The sequence below is a fragment of the Podarcis filfolensis genome (assembly GCF_964270895.1).
Source record: "Podarcis filfolensis genome assembly, chromosome: 10".
NCBI lineage: Eukaryota > Metazoa > Chordata > Lepidosauria > Squamata > Lacertidae > Podarcis > Podarcis filfolensis.
The window spans coordinates 56,007,557-56,023,318 of NC_139612.1; the positions used below are offsets into that span (position 1 = coordinate 56,007,557).

Below are 15,762 nucleotides of genomic sequence, written 5' to 3' on the forward strand. Positions count from 1 at the left end.
TTGCTGACAAGCAGGGTGGGGAGTGGCAATGAAATTCCATGTTTTGATGAGAACATATTGGTACCGACTGTGATGCTGCCTGCATGGGCTTCCCTGAAGTAGTAGTAATTGGAATGCTTTGCGCCTGCATTTTCAAAGTGAACATATGTGAACTCTGTAGGGTTAGGAATCTTTCCAAATCTAAATCATGGAAAGCAGCTTGGCTTGATGTGAACTAATCTGTTATGTATGTGGGATTTTTTTGTCACATTGGAGTAAAAAAATGCCATTTCTAGGTAATTTAGATTTGGAGAAATGTGATGTGCATACCCACCCACCCACACCCAAACCAAGGGTCCATCTTATTCGTTATTCTGCTCCCCCAGTGGCCAACCAGATGCCTGTGCGAAACTCTCCCTGTAGCAGCAATACAGGTGTGAAATTATGGGAAGAGCTTTCTGCTTTGCATGCAGAAAGTCCCAGGTTCAATCCCCAGCATCTCCAGGCAGGGCTTGGAATGTCCCCTCCCTTTAAAAAGCTGCTGCCAGTCAGTGTAGACGGTACTGAGCTAGATGGACCAATCGTCTGATTCTCTTTAGGGCAGCTCCCTGTGTTCCCAAGTTCTGCAAGTACATGGACTGAGTTGGTGGTATTTATCATTCCTGCCTGCTGGGTATCTTCTCTCCTAGCAGAATCTCAGTGTGGTCTGTAGTTAGGGAGAGAGGGCTGGAACAACATGCCTCCACCCTCCCAAATTTGGGGTGGCACAGTGTGGAAGCAGCTCCCCATACATACATGTGGAGAACTGCATGGAGAGGTCTTGCGCTGGCAGTACTTCCATTTGAAGGGCCAAAGGAGGGGTGTACAATAATGACATGCCTGTTGTGACAAGGCTGGGAAGACAGCTTTCTAGATTTTTCCTTCCCTGAAGGAAAATCAGTTCATCTGTGTGTATGAGCTGTTCCGCTGCCGGATGTGTACTACTCTGCAAAATCTATATATTTGCTCAATTCGTTTGAGGGCTTAAATGTGATTCGACGACTTCTGCTGTCAGATACTTGGGTTTTATTGTGTTTTATTTGCACACCACTGCTAGCTGAAAATTCAGTCTCTTGGATTTCATCTGTCTGCTTTTTAAGATGTGCCTTCACTTGCTTGTGCAGGCTTTGGTTAGAGAAGTAACACCATCATAAAATCAGTCTGCCTTGCCCTTGACTACTGCTTGAAAAATTTACTCAAATCTAGGGAATTCTCCACACCCCAGACTACTGCAAAAACTATATGCTTTGGTCTCTGCAGTAATGAAAGTTGTAGAACAAGGTATATGTTGCTGGGTACCAGACAATGGCATTGATATGCAACAGGTAAAGTTCTGAAAATTACTAAGCATTCACTACCCACTTGGTGAGGGCAGCTACTGTATTTTTCATGCTATAAGACGCACCAGACCATAAGACGCACCTAGTTTTTGGAGGAGGAAAACATGAAAAGAAAAATTCTGAAGCTCAGAAGCCAGAACAGCAAGAGGGATTGCTGCGCAGTGAAAGCAGCGATCCCTCTTGCTGTTCTGGCTTCTGGGATAGCTGCGCAGCCTGCATTCGCTCCATAAGACGCACACACATTTCCGCTTACTTTTTAGGAGGGAAAAAGTGAGTCTTATCGAGCAAAAAATACGGTATCTTTTTCTCCCTTGAAAAATACCTAGAGCTGAAATAGAAAGTTGGAAGCATGATGCACTTTCCTACTTCCTCTTTCAGCTCTATGTGCTTTTTAAGGCTCAGATTAAGTTCTATTGGAGCCAACTTTTTCCTTGGAGAAGAGAAGTGCCCGTTTCCCTTTTCTGTCTCAGGGTGGAGTAGGGCTGATGTGGCAGATTACAAGTTTCTTTTATTTAATGAAAATATTAGACTTAAACATCAAGATATCTAAGCAGTGTGCAAAAAAAAAGTTGGTATAAAGCAATAAAATACTGTATGTAGATACTGTACAGCACATGGCTTCCCTCAAAGAATCCTGGGAACTGCAGGTTGTTAAGCTTTGTGATGAGGAAACTACAATTCCCAGGTTGCTTTGAGGGAAGTCATGTGCAATGGATGTGCTTTAAATGCATGGTGTGGATCTGCCCTAAGTAGAAGTGTGCTACAGCCGATTTTTTCTTTCATCCTTTTCTGTTTTATAAGTTTATAGTGTTGTGGCTGCCAACTCTTTGTAGGCCGATGACTACACAGTTGCAGCCAGCTAAAGGAGTGTGTGTCTGTCCTCTTTTGGAAGGCTTTTTAGGCATGCTTGTTGGGGGCTCATGAGCGTTTGCCTCCTGCGTGGTCAGTGACAGTGATGGGGACCTTCTGCCTAATAAGTTGCATTGTTCTTATGTATTTGATGGGCAGCTTTCCAGAAGACCAGTGGCAGTTCTGCTTGTTGCTGTCTTGGTAGATTCCAGTGGCTTCTCTCTCTGTATTCCTTCTGAATATCTTCGCTTTCCTTACTGAGCTTTCCCTCCTTTCCTTTCTTAAATGTACACATTTTTGAACCACTCATTAAACTTTTCTTTGGCCCCAGTCATCTGATCCATATTAGTATCCTTATTAATTTATTAATTTTCAACTTTAATTTATAAATAAACAAGATGGGGTATCCCCTGAGGGGACAAGCTTTCTTTCCCCCATCCCTTCCCCACGACATAACTCTGCATGATGCTTGCAGCCATGAAATTTCAGAGAACCATGTTGTGTTTGTAAATAGTTGCTGAATAACTGCCATTCATTCTAACACTGTTCCCACTGGATTAAAACCAATGGACGTTACTTTGTGACTGCGCTCTTATTATGAGTTGTGCTCTCTACACTTAATGGGTTAGTTTATTTAATGCATTTTTTATTTTTTATTGCTAAAGGGTATACTGTAAATACAGGACGTGGGTGGCGCTGTGGGTTAAACCACAGAGCCTAGGACTTGCCGATCAGAAGGTCGGCGGTTCAAATCCCTGAGACGGGGTGAGCTCCCGTTGCTCAGTCCCTGCTCCTGCCCACCTAGCAGTTTGAAAGCACGTCAAAGTGCAAGTAGATAAATAGGTACCGCTCCGGCGGGAAGGTAAACGGCGTTTCCTTGCACTGCTCTGGTTCACCAGAAGCGGCTTAGTCATGCTGGCGACATGACCCGGAAGCTGTACGCTGGCTTTCTCAGCCAATAAAGCGAGATGAGCGCCACAACCCCAGAGTCGTCCGTGACTAGACCTAATGGTCAGGGGTCCCTTTACCTTTACACTGTAAATACATTAAATAAATTAACTCATCAAGTGTAAAGAGCACAACTCATAAGAAGAGCGCTGTCACCAAAGGCCTCTTGGAGCACCGACCAGAAATGAGTCGCAAGATGGCCCCTACCCTCAGGTTCACAATCTTAAGAGACGCAGCACACAAGGAAAAAAGAATGGGAGGAGAGGGGAAAGCAAGCTCAAGCAGAAATTCTTCCAAGTTCCTGTTCTTTTAACAGTTATATGGGCTCTGGGTGTCTTTCCCTTGATGAAGAGTGGTTCTTCCATGGAAGCACTCTTCTCTCCCAGGTCAGATCCAGGAGCAGGGCAAGTGACCGTGTCCGACCCTGAAGAACAAGGCAGCTCCTGCCACACAGTTCTTCCTCAGGCAGCTGCTTTGATTTAAACAGCCTGTGCCCTAAGTATCAGTAGCACAAGCCTCTTGGTGCTATGGGAACTAGCAGCGAGCTGCTGCCTTACCCAACAGCTGGCTCTGCAGAGGGGGGAAGCTTATCCTTGACACGGATCACATGCTTCAGGGCTTTCTTGTTTAGATAGACGATGGCGCAGAGCCCACGTCTGTGTTTTTAGACTTCTTATTTGCAGGTCTCTTTAGAAAACAAACAAACCATCAAATAAAAGATTTTCTATTCTGAGCGAGCACTTCCAAGGTGTGCAGTGAAATGCCTTCTCTGCCCCTCACCCCCAAGGTTTGCTTTTAACTTCTGCCGATTATCTCTCGCCCCAGCGACCTGACTCCTAGCACTTTTCAGCTAGGAGTCCTAGCTCCTAACTACTACAGCATTTCCCACGTTTTTTGCCGTCCTTTTGTCTCTAATTTTAGCCCAGGGTTCTCATGCGTGGAGGGCGGGGTGACGGCAGCTGTCGGTCTGGCCCCCCAACTTGCTCATTCTCCTTCCTGGCAGGGACCCTACGCCCAAATGGTTTCGGGATTAACTTGGCATTAGGCCAGATCCGGAGGCTTGCAGTTGCACGGCGTCACCAGCAAAGGCGGGGGAGAGACAATCACATGCATGAATAACGGCACTGCCTTGGATGCAGCTCTTGTGCATCAGCTGGAGGAAGGAAGGCCGGGTGGGGGGGCGCTGCTGGAAGTATTTTACTCTGCCTGCCTGCTCTTGAGTTGAGTTGACCTCTGCGGCTCCCCAGTGGGCTGACTCATAAACAAATATAGCCTGATCTGTGGGGCACGGCAAATGGCAGCACCTTCCACAAAAGGCAGCTTTCTGTTTGGAGAATGTTGGCCTCTTCCACTTTAGCTTAGCCTCTTGTTTGGTGTGTGCCAAGGGATGGCACTTTCGGAATGTAAATTCTAGCCTTGCACTTCCTTTTAGTGCGCCAGTGGAGCTGGCCGTGCCAACCGAGACAAGGATCTGGGCACAGAAGGAATGTTGCGGCTGGGGATAGACTATTAGTACGGATGTTTCATGGAGGGATTAAGAGGACATACTAGCCAGGAAACCATATACAGTAATGATGCTGTAACTAAACCAGATGCCTCTTCATATTTTAAGCTTGTTCTTTTGAAGAGCATGAGTTCCCCCCATGGTATTTTTGCGGAGAAGCTGGTAAATTGTGGGCTGGATGATGTAACTGTTGGGTGGATTTGTAGCTGGTTGGCTGACCTAATCCAAAGAGGGCTCACTGATGGTTCCTTGTCGTCCTGGGGAAAAGTGACAAGTGGGATGCCGCAGGATTCTTTCCTGGGCCCGTTGTTGTTCAGTGTCTCTATAAACGACTGGACAAAGGCATTGAGGGGATGCTCGTCCAATTTGCAGATGACACCAAACTGGGAGGGGTAGCTAATGTCACGGAAGACAGAATTGGGATTAAGCATTGGAGGACTGAACCCAGACTAACAAAATGAATTTCAATAGGGACAAATGTCAGGTTCTACTCTTAGGAAGGAAGAACCAGCTGCACTGGCTTCTGTTCATTGCTCTTTTTGTTTCTTCCACAAGCACCCATATTTTTATGGTTTTCATGTGAAGCAGCGTTTGCCAACCTGGCACCCTCCAGATGTTTGGACCACGGCTCCCAGCAGCTGATGGGAGTTGTGGTTTAAAACATCTGGAGGATGCCAGGTTGATATAGCTGCCTTATAGCACTGACTTATTATCATCCATCTTGACTTCTTTTTTGCTTTCACTTCTAGACTTTTACACTCTTCTTAGGATTATTCATTCTATAATGCTCTTTTAAAAACGTACAGCCAAAATCTGCATGTTGCAGTGCGTTTATTTTTTCTACTCAGACTGCACAAAATGTTTGAAGGTTGGCAGCTGTTCTACAGCCTACCACATTAGCTTATCTGGACATTAAATCAGCATGTACCCAGGAAGATGAAACTTGACACAAAGCTAGACGTTTTAAATAATACTGTACTTAACTGGAAGCAAATCTGACTGTAAACTGGTCCGGGCCTGGTGTTCACGGACCCAGAACCAAGCTATTGACATTCACTTCCTTTCCTTTTGAAAGAGCAATTTAGCGAAAGGAAGGGAGATGCTCCAGCAACAGGGGTGTCTGGTGACAGGAAGGGATTGATTTGTTTAAAAGGAGAGGTGCATTTGGTCACACAAAGCACAGAGATGCCTCCCCGTTGGAACCCTGAAGCCTTCTGCAAACAATGGTATTTGCAGCAGATTTACAGTTATGATATGAGATTGCATAATTTGTAGATGCTTTGGGATTCTTTGTACATTATTCCGCCCCCCTACAATCCGTGAAATATATCACCAAGCTACAGCATGTTGCTCTTGTAAAAGCCTGGTGTTTTATGGCTGCATGTAATCTACGTTTTGATAGAATCTAGCCTTCATAGCTAAGTTCAGCATTGCCCTTCAACTTACCAGCCTGAGTCTTCTTCAAACTTGGGCTTTTGGGGTTGCTGGATTCCAGTTCCCATCATCTCTGATAAGTGGCTAAGCTGCCTGAGCATGACACAAGGGGACCTAAGGCAGAACAACTCTGTGATACATAGAATCATAGAGCTGTAGAGTTGGAAGGGTCCATGAGGGTCATCTAGCCCAACCCCCTGCAGTACAGGAATCTTGTTGCCCAATGTGGGTCTCGAACCCACGGCCCCGAGATTATGCGTCTCATGCTATACCAGCTGAACTATCCACATGTTCTTTTAATTTTTTGAAGACTCCTCTCAAGTTCCAAACATGAGCAGATCAGCGCAAACTTTTCCAGCCTGCTGTATTTGTTTGCACAACCTGATTATTGAGTGCAGACCCTTTAAGTGTGTTTTTGTTTTAGCTGTGGCACAGCACCACTACGTAATGGTACGCCTGACAACCAGCTGTGTGCACCGGTTACCTGACCATAAGTAGCTACTGTAGCTATCAACCATTATTTATAAGCACACTGATTATAGTCATTACCTTGAAACACAAATGAAACACTGTAATAGAAAGCTGGTGCAACACAGTGGCTAAGAAAGAGTGAAGGAATCCCCATCTCCTGACGAATGGGAGATCTGAACTTGCCCTGTGACTGTAGGAAAGCTCGCTCTGTTCTCAAGGTTGAATCCCTGTCTCCCGCAGTACAAGGTTGGTAAAGTGTGCCTACCTTACAAGATAGTTTGTAAGGATTGGGGTAATCGTAGAATTTTTGGAGTTGGAATGGGAGCGTTCAGCCCTGCAGTGATAATGCAGTTCTCCTTTAATCTAGCTTTTAGTAACTCTGCATTTTGCTGTTGCTTGTGGTTGAGCGACTGTTTGTTTATCAGGGACTGTTTGTGTTCTAACTCAAGACTTTGTTTAGGCCCTTTACAGATTTCAAGTTGCTTCATAAACATTTATTGCAGTGGTCCATGTGTCTTAGGAGTTTTGGGGGTCATTTCACCAATATTTCAAATATGTGCTGTCCTAGTGATGTGCCATTCTGTGCTCCTTGGGGAAGGCACAACATATTGTGTTGTGCCCCTGACTTGGGAGTAACGTGTCATTTTATAGGGCAGCTACTACTGTTTTGGCTTTAATTGTCAGGAGACAGCCAAAGGATGGGCAGATGGCTCACAGTGTCTGTATTTAGGTTTCTTGGCAGCGAGCCAAACTTGACAGCTCAGTTTGTATTAAAAATACACAAAGAGTTTCAGATCTGGGGAAAAAAATATCTCACAGCTGCAAAGTCTGGGGCAGTTGTTGGAACTGATAAATATTTACAGTGCTTTAGAGGCTTCCCCCATGTGTATTGTGCGTGCACATAAATGCGTTCAGGGAACAAACAGGCAAATCCCTGCAGTCAGTTCTATACCCAGACAGTTTAAACCCAGAACTGTCATCTTTCAGAAGACGGTGTTTAGATTTCCATCAGTCTTCCCCTTCAAGCTCCCTGTTGTGCAGAATCTAAGACCCTTCTCCAGTAGGCTTGGAGGAGAATGACAAGGGAGGGGGCAATTTTGAATTGTGGCTGAACGCTGTAGCCCCCGGTGAGGTCTGCCTCATGCCTATGCTGGCATGTTTTCAGTGCCAGGTAAAAACTCACCTTTTTTATTCTCAGGTTCTTGACTGAATAGAACAATGTTATTTGCTGCTAGTTGTGCTGCCCAAGATTTTGTTGTGCTGCTGTTGGGTGGATTTTTATGACCTGCATGTGTTGTTAAAATACATTATAATAAAAAACATTCTTAAGAGCAAGCAGATATGTTGCTTAGAGACCTTGTTTGGGTAAGAAGTGGCAGGTTCACTAAAAAATAATAATAATGATAATAATCACATGTATATATGTGGTAACCTTTTTTAAAAAAACAACCACTTGCCTATGCAGAGTTCTTTGTGATCCAGCATGTTGTCGAAAGGGTTCTTAACCCCAGTGCTAGCCCCTTTGTTGTCCGCCTGTCAGCAGTCTTTGTCCTAAAGAGAAGCTGTGCTGGATCAAGCCAAAGGCCAGTCTAGGCTGCATCCTGTTTTCTCAGTGGCCATGCAGGGCCTAATGCAGTTGCCCTCTCTCTGCTTCTGATTCTGAACAACTAGTGTCTCTGGCAGTGGAGGTATCTAAACCAGGGTTCCCAAACTTGGGTCTCCAGCTGTTTTTGGACTATGATTCCCATCATCCCTGACCACAGGTCATGCTAGCTAGGGATGATGGGAGTTGTAGTCCAACAACAGCTGGAGACCCAAGGTTGGGAAACCCTGAATTCTAAACGAAAGGTCCCGAAATAATCTGATACTAGGTTATATTAAAGATTACAGGTTCTGCTGCACGTCCCAATTGCAGGACATCATATGGCTTAGGGCAGGGGTAGGCAACTTAAGGCCCATGGGCTAGATGCGGCCCAATCGCCTTCTCAATCCGGCCTGCGGACGGTCTGGGAATCAGCATGTTTTTACATGAATAGAATGTGTCCTTTTATTTAAAATGCATCTCTGGGTTATTTGTGGGGCCTGCCTGGTGTTTTTACATGAGTAGAATGTGTGCTTTTATTTAAAATGCATCTCTGGATTATTTCTGGGGCATAGGAATTCATTCATTTCTTCCCCCCAAAATATAGTCCAGCCCCCCAGAAGGTCTGAGGGCCGGTGGACCGGCCCACGGCTGGAAAAGGTTGCTGACCCCTGGCTTAGGGCCACTTTGGTCATGGTCCCTCCGTGCTGTAGAATGCCCTCTTCAGAGAGACCTGCCAGGCCCCTTCCCCTTTGCTATGCTGAAAAGGCATGGCTATTTTTTTATAGAGTATTTTGTGGAGGCACTCCATAACAGTGGTTTGCTGTTCCTGGTGGTTTTTAATGTATATGTTGGTTTGCTTTATTGAGAGACGTGTTGTTGCTTTCCAAAAACAGCAAGGCACGATACAAACATCATTGAAAAACAAACGTATTTTTAATCTGTCTGGCACTTTGTAAATTGGTTGTTTCACGTTCTCTTTTTATGTGAGGCTCCTTTGGAAGAGTTTGGTATTTAAAAGCAGGATAAAAGTGCCTTAAATAACTAACTAAATGATATAAATAAATAAGTAGGTAGTCTTGCTGCAAACACTTCACTTCTGCTACCTACTCATTAACCATGAATAAGCCACCCTAAAAACATCCCAGGCAGTTCATGATATCCCATTGTGATATGTCAGGTGAAGGTGCGAATGGGCTTTGTGGGAAGTAACCTCTGAAGTAACCTGGTTTCTTGTTTCTTGTATCCTACTACATTGGTGGTTTTTAAAATATATTTTTTATTAATTATTTGAAGAAGAAAAAATTATCACATACATAACTCCAAACATATTGCACCCCACTACATTGTTGACATCTCCTAGGATTTTGCTTTTAAAGAGAATTTTTTCCTAGATGAATTGAAAGGCTGCTGCAATAAGCAGTGACTGCCTTGGAAAAATGGTTCTTGAAATGTAGACTTAAGAAACAGGGTGTGTTGGTGTTTGAGGGGGGGGTCATCTCTAGGCTGTAAGCCTTTTGCAATCCTGCTTGATTGTTCCACACAGAGATTGGATAGCATTTGGGGAAGGGCTGTAGCTCAGCAGTTACATAGCTGTCAACTTACAGATTTGAAAATAAGGGACCAGCAGCCTTGAAAATAAGGGACCAGCAGCCAAAATAAGGGATTTTAGTCAGCCAGCTCCTGAGCCAAAGGCAGAAAGCCCAGCCAGCCCAGCACCCAGAAAGCCTCAAGTGGTGGTTCCCACAGTGCAGCAAACTGGCAAAGGGGGTGCAGCAAGGAAAACCACCGTCACCTCTCTGCTGGGAAGCGCTGAGCAAAGGCGAGTCCCCAGGCAATGTGGCCGATTTGATTGGCACAAGACATGCAAGCTCCACCCCCCTGTCGTTCTTAGACTCCTTATTGGGTGAGCAACGCAGCCAAGCAACACAGTTGGAGCCTCCCTCCTCCCTGGCCGGCAGGGAGGGAGGGAGAGGAGCTGCTTCCTTTGAAACCCGGGAAATTTAAGGGAAATTATCAATAAGGGACAACAGCAGGACACGGCTCTGGGATAAGGGAGTTTCCCGCCAAATAAGGGACGGTTGACAGCTATGAGCAGTTAGCATCTGCTTTGCATTTGGAGAGTCCCAGGTTTGATTCCCAGCATCTTGGGAATGTCCTCTGCTTGAAATGCCGGTCAGAATAGACAATGCTGAGCTAGATGGACTCTGTGTTAGGTAGCTTCCTTTGTTCCTCATGCTAGGGTTATTTCTGCTTTATTCCCATATTTTATAACCAGCTTTGTGCCCTCTAACTGGAGCCCCCAGACATGTTTATGAAACCACAAACGTATTTTCTGAATATTGAATGCATTCACTAACACGTTGGGCTGAAAAAGTGGCTTTATTCAGAGGTACGCATTGCATCTTGCTTGCAGCCTGTGGTTTGGAGCTGACCAGGGCTATCAAACTCAGCAATGCAGACCATGGTTAGCTGTGAAAATGAAAGGTGGGAGAAGAGGGGGAAGAGGAAGGAGCATGTCAGTCCACAGAGCACTCCATGGTTAGCTTTGACAATGCTACAGCTGCACAGTGCCTCCGTAACTATAACTTCCCTCCTCAAATATAGATTGGAGGACATTTTAGCATATTTAACATGTTTCTGTAGTAGAATTTTAAGCAGCAAACCATTTCATTTTCAGGAGTGTTGTACATTATGTACCTGAACTGCTCATGTAGGTGCTAGGATTACTAATGGTGATAGATAGCATCTTTTGTCTCCCACTTCCATATTTCCTCTGTGGTTTTTGTCTAGTCATAAATGGAAAACAGAATGCATGGCTAGATTGTGTGTGACAATATAAGCAAGGTTCTTTAGCCTGTTATATTAGGGTTGGGGGGTGGGCGGTGTTGTGAAACTGTGCTGGACCTGGACTTCAGATCCTTGCATTTATGTTTGAGATCTGTTTACAGATCCATTCTCTGCTACGAAGCTCATTAGGTCGCCTCGGGCAGAGTTGGGCTCCTTCTCAGCCTCAAGCTACCTCTTGCCTTACTGTGAAGATAACGAGGGGAACCAGATGTGATCACGCTGAGCCCCCCAGGAGGAAAGGCAGAATCAGGCTTTGGGGGATTAGGTCATAGGTCAGCCAGAGGAGATGTGTTGATGGCAGCCTCATAAAAGCTAGTGTCATTCCTGGATTGGAAAAATCTCCACGTGGAGGTGGCGGTGATAAAAACCCCACCGCTGTGAGCATTAACAGTCTGGAAACATTTTGAATGGATTTATGGCAGCCGTCCAGAAATGGCCTGTGCTGCAATTTTATGGTTCATGTCAACAAAGACAATCAGTTAAATGAAATTAAACCCTGCTGTTGACTCATAGCTGTATAGTTCTGCTGAATTAACTGTGCATGCGAAAGATTGCAGGTTCATTACTTGGCAATTCTAGGTAGGGGTGGGGGAGGGCTGTAGCTTGGGGGGGGCATCTGCTTTGCATGCAGAAGGCTGCAAGTTCAACCCCCAGTATCTCCAGGCAGGGCTGGCAGAGATTGTGCCTGAAACCCTGGAGCGCTGCTGCCAGTCAGTGTAGACAATATTGCGCTAAATGGACCAACAGTTTGGTCTGGTTTAAGGCAGCCTGCCTATGTCCATTCCTTGTTTCCTATGATACAAGATAATAAGATTAACTTCGGGTTGTTCCAGGTGATCATCCCTCACGAACTTGCCTTCTTGCAAGGGTGACAGTGCCGTCTCTTTTAATGGGTATGTGTGCTGTATCGAAGCTTCACTCCGTGGGTGTGCCTTAAATAAAACGTTAGCAATCCTATGCTTAGAATGCTAGGACAGAGAGGCAACAGAAAGGAAATGTCTCAATTCCATGCGTGTTTGGCGTGGAGAAAAGAGAGGCTGGGGGCGAAAAGAAAATTGCTCTCTCCCATGCTTAGAATTCTGAAAATGCCAGTTCTGCACCTGCTTACTGGTGCCTTTTGGTATAAGCCCTGCGTGTGCCAAGAGTATTATAAAATAGCTTGCAGCTAGCAGTCGAAATGCAGTGGGGGGTGGGGCGTTGAAGCCGATATATGCATGAAGTGGAAGTGATCGTAGCTCTGAAAATTATGCATATGATACGAACTGTAATTGAGCTTTTAGTTCCTCAAGGCAAAGCACAGTTTATGTATGTTGGGTCTCTATTCTGCAAGCAGCCGTGTTGTTTGTGCTTGTGTGTGGCTTTCACTTGAATATTGTTCAGCTGGAATCTTAAGGTTTGGTCTACCTTTCAGATTGCAACACCGCCCCCCCCCCCTTGAATGTCTTTGTTATTCTGCTGGCATTTGGATGTGTAGCTATATTAAGAAACCAAAGCTCATGGTTGGTATAATGTTACTCTCCAGGCAGACAGTGGAGATCCTTCAATTGAGGTCAGAAGGTGGAGGATGGGAAGGAAGTCTAGAATAAAACGCTCTTCTCAGATTGTATTTTTGAAAAGCTGTTGTTTAAAGCAGTCAAATTATTCTCTGCTGGAGACAAAACACACACACGGAGAGTAATTTGAAAAGGATTTCATGTGCTCTGTGAATTGTGTTATAGACCCAGCGAATCAAAATATGAAGAGTTTTATTGTACTCCGTGAATTAATATTCATTTTAATGGGTCTTGCTGATCAGTTTACTTCAGGGATTTGCATAACTTGTAGACTCAAGCAATCACAGCGAACTCCTTGCGTTAAGTGCATGAATACTTCATAGCAAAATGGGGCAGCCCCTTATTTATAAGCCCAGTAGACCAACATTTGATATAACTGAGCTCTTGGGGAATGAATGGAGGAGCTTTATTTGAAAATATTTGGGTGTCTTGTTCCTAAGTGTATTTGTAGGTCTTGCCTGTGCGTGCCTCAGTTCTGTGTAGAAGCTAATCAAAGAGGAATGGCTTGCGGTAATGAGATCTCGGAGGCCATATAAACACAACCATTTTTGTCTGTCGTTATAGCACCATTAGTATACTGCTCGTGTATTCATTTCTGTCAGCAGTGCAGGTTGACACTTCTAAGTGTTCAACCTGTTCTGTCTGTCTCCCACTTTTCTGTCTTTTTTGCAGAGCAGATGATCTCTAGTTTGAAAAACATGAAATGAATTAAAAAGGGCTGCCCAAATTATTAGTCTGGCTTTAGCCAATAAACTTGACCTTTAGATTTTAAGTGTTCATATTACAAAATCAAATCAAGGAGTATTTTTTTATAATTCTGAAGGAAAGGGACAATCTATTTAAAAAGGGGGTGCCTATTTGCCCACTAAGTACCACTGAAACAAAAGGTCTCTGTAAGCATCATCTCAAAAAATCTGGAACGCACAAGAGACTGTTTACGTTGGCTCAGCCTCTCCTACACTGAACGTGCCCCCTTCAACAAGCCCACATTTCATTGGATGCGAGAATCAGGCACCCACCCTCCCATCCATTCTAAGCAGGTGGTTTCAGGTTGCTGCAAAGATGTGCAAATCTCATGGGCTGTATAAATTTCTGTCAGAACTTAGCACCATAGTAAACCCAAATCGTATAGCAAAGAGAGGTGGAGTTTGCAATGTGTCTAAAATTATGCATATTTCTCCCAGCTTAACCCACATCTTTAGTACAGGTAGTGCGTTCCATTTCTGCCAGTTGTGGCGAGGAGCAAAATGCTGCAGTAGGTGCTGAAGCTCTGTCCCTGACCACGGAAAATATAATGCTCTGTTTTCTCAGGTTTGACTGGGCTTTGCCCTCAAATTTTCATGGCTACGTCTTTTTGCTGCTGTTGCGAACTAGAAACTTTTTTTCCAAATGGAAACCTCAGGTTCTCAGATTACTCAATTTTCATTAAAGCTGGCCTGTATGGAATCGTGCAACTGGTCCAACTAGCCTAACACTGTATATGACGGGGATGAGAAATCAGTAGCCCAACTCCCATAATCCCTGCCTGTCAGCCATGTGATTATGTTTTGTGTTTTCTTTGGTTTCTTGTTATTGAAAAATTGAATAAATACTGAAAAGGGGGAGAGAGAATGGCATTACGTGTAGAAGCTTTCCTTGTTCTAAAATACTAATTCCTTTTCATTGCTGATTTTAACATCTCATATTTTGTTTGTAGATGGGGCAGTTCAGGTGTTGGCATTGCCCATGGTGGCAACCCATTCATGTTGAGAGTGTTGCTTTTAATACTTACTTCCAAGCACCATCCAGTCGCCAGCTTCCAGAACAATAGTCAGGCATCCTCCTTGCAGTTTTGAGATCGCCCAGTTAATGCTGCCTCCTGGTATCCAGCCCTTCTGTTTAACCCTGTCATTCAGGGCCCAGGGAATGGAGAACCGTATCCCACCCTCCACACATTTGGGGCTGCAGGGAATGCTGCCTTGGGGAATCCTTGCACTTCCTTATTTTCTCACAAGGTCAGGGAACCCTTAGATTTCCAGACTCCCACCAGGTCTAGCCAGCATGGGAAATATTCATGGGTGATTAGAATTGTGCTCCAACAACACCTGGACACTCAATCCTGAAATGGCTTTCCCATGTGCTGGCCAAATGCTGTACGTAAGTAAATATTCCCAGGGTATTTTTGGCCGCTACATGGTAGTTTGATCGCCATAGTACCTTTCTCATAGTAGGTGTTCCTTTAGTCCAGGCATAGAGAGCGTGCAGCCCGCCACATGTTGTTGGACTACATCTCCCATCATCCTCAGCCAGCAGGGCCAGTGGTGATGGGAATTGTAGTCCGGCAACATTTGGAGGACCGCAGGCTTCCTATCCCTGCTGTAGATGATGTCACTGTTCCGTACATTGGTAGGGACGGAGAATCAGTGCCTCATGGGTGGCTTCTGACATACTTCTAGCATTAACTTCTAAACTGTACTGTACTGCCCTGTAGCCTCTTAGAACACAGATTAAGGATCACTTGCTTAAACTTTATAGAATGCTTCCCCTTCATTGATGCTCGTGTGGAGGCAGCGATATCTGAACTACCCTCTAGTGTGTTCCATTGCTGTTTACTATCACAGACAATGCACAGCCCATTGGGAAAAGCAGCACAAATTTGAAATGATTGAGCACATTAAAAAAACACCTATTGTTTGTCTCAGTTGGGTTCCTGCAGGAGACTTTCCTGGTGGGCTGAGCTTTGTGTGGATATGTGTGTGTGTGTCTGTCCATCTTAACATGCATTGTTCCATTCTTTTGCTTCCTGTCAGAAGCAGTGGAAGGAAATATTGCTACTTCATGGTGCATGTCTCCTTTTCTTAACCATGTTTTTGTGTGTGTCTGCACTTTCTATTCATTTTGTTCATACGTGCTTTTTGTTTCTGTTGTGTTATGTAGTCTTATACCAGTGGCTAGAAGCCGATCGTCATGGCAGGAGCTCAGATACTGCAAACAGAACATCAGGTAAAAAAAAAAAAAAAAAGATGGCGGATGCTTACTAATTTAATCTCCAGATTTCCTGTAATCACATCCATCTTGCACTTTAAATTCAATTGAATACTCTTCCTTTGATTGGTTTGATCTTGATTGATTCCTTGTAATCAATAATCAATAAATCTATTATTTCCTCTCCCACCACCCTGTATGGCAGATGTGGTTATATGCCAGAAGAAGGCAATCTTTTTCTTCGGTCTG

At 44.6% G+C, this 15,762-nt stretch overlaps 1 protein-coding gene across 8 annotated transcripts in view; it reads left to right on the plus strand.

The window, feature by feature from the left end:
• The window catches only part of DENND5B (DENN domain containing 5B), a 98,270-nt gene that overhangs the window by 30,590 nt on the left and 51,918 nt on the right, over positions 1-15,762 (plus strand). For 4 of the 8 annotated variants that reach the window (XM_083572205.1, XM_083572207.1, XM_083572210.1 and 1 more), the window contains exon 2: positions 15,466-15,531. The exons of the other annotated variants lie outside the window; for them this stretch is intronic. In XM_083572205.1, coding sequence (XP_083428331.1) covers positions 15,466-15,531 — 66 coding nt within the window. The remainder of the gene's footprint in view (positions 1-15,465; positions 15,532-15,762) is intronic. 8 annotated transcript variants of the gene reach the window in all.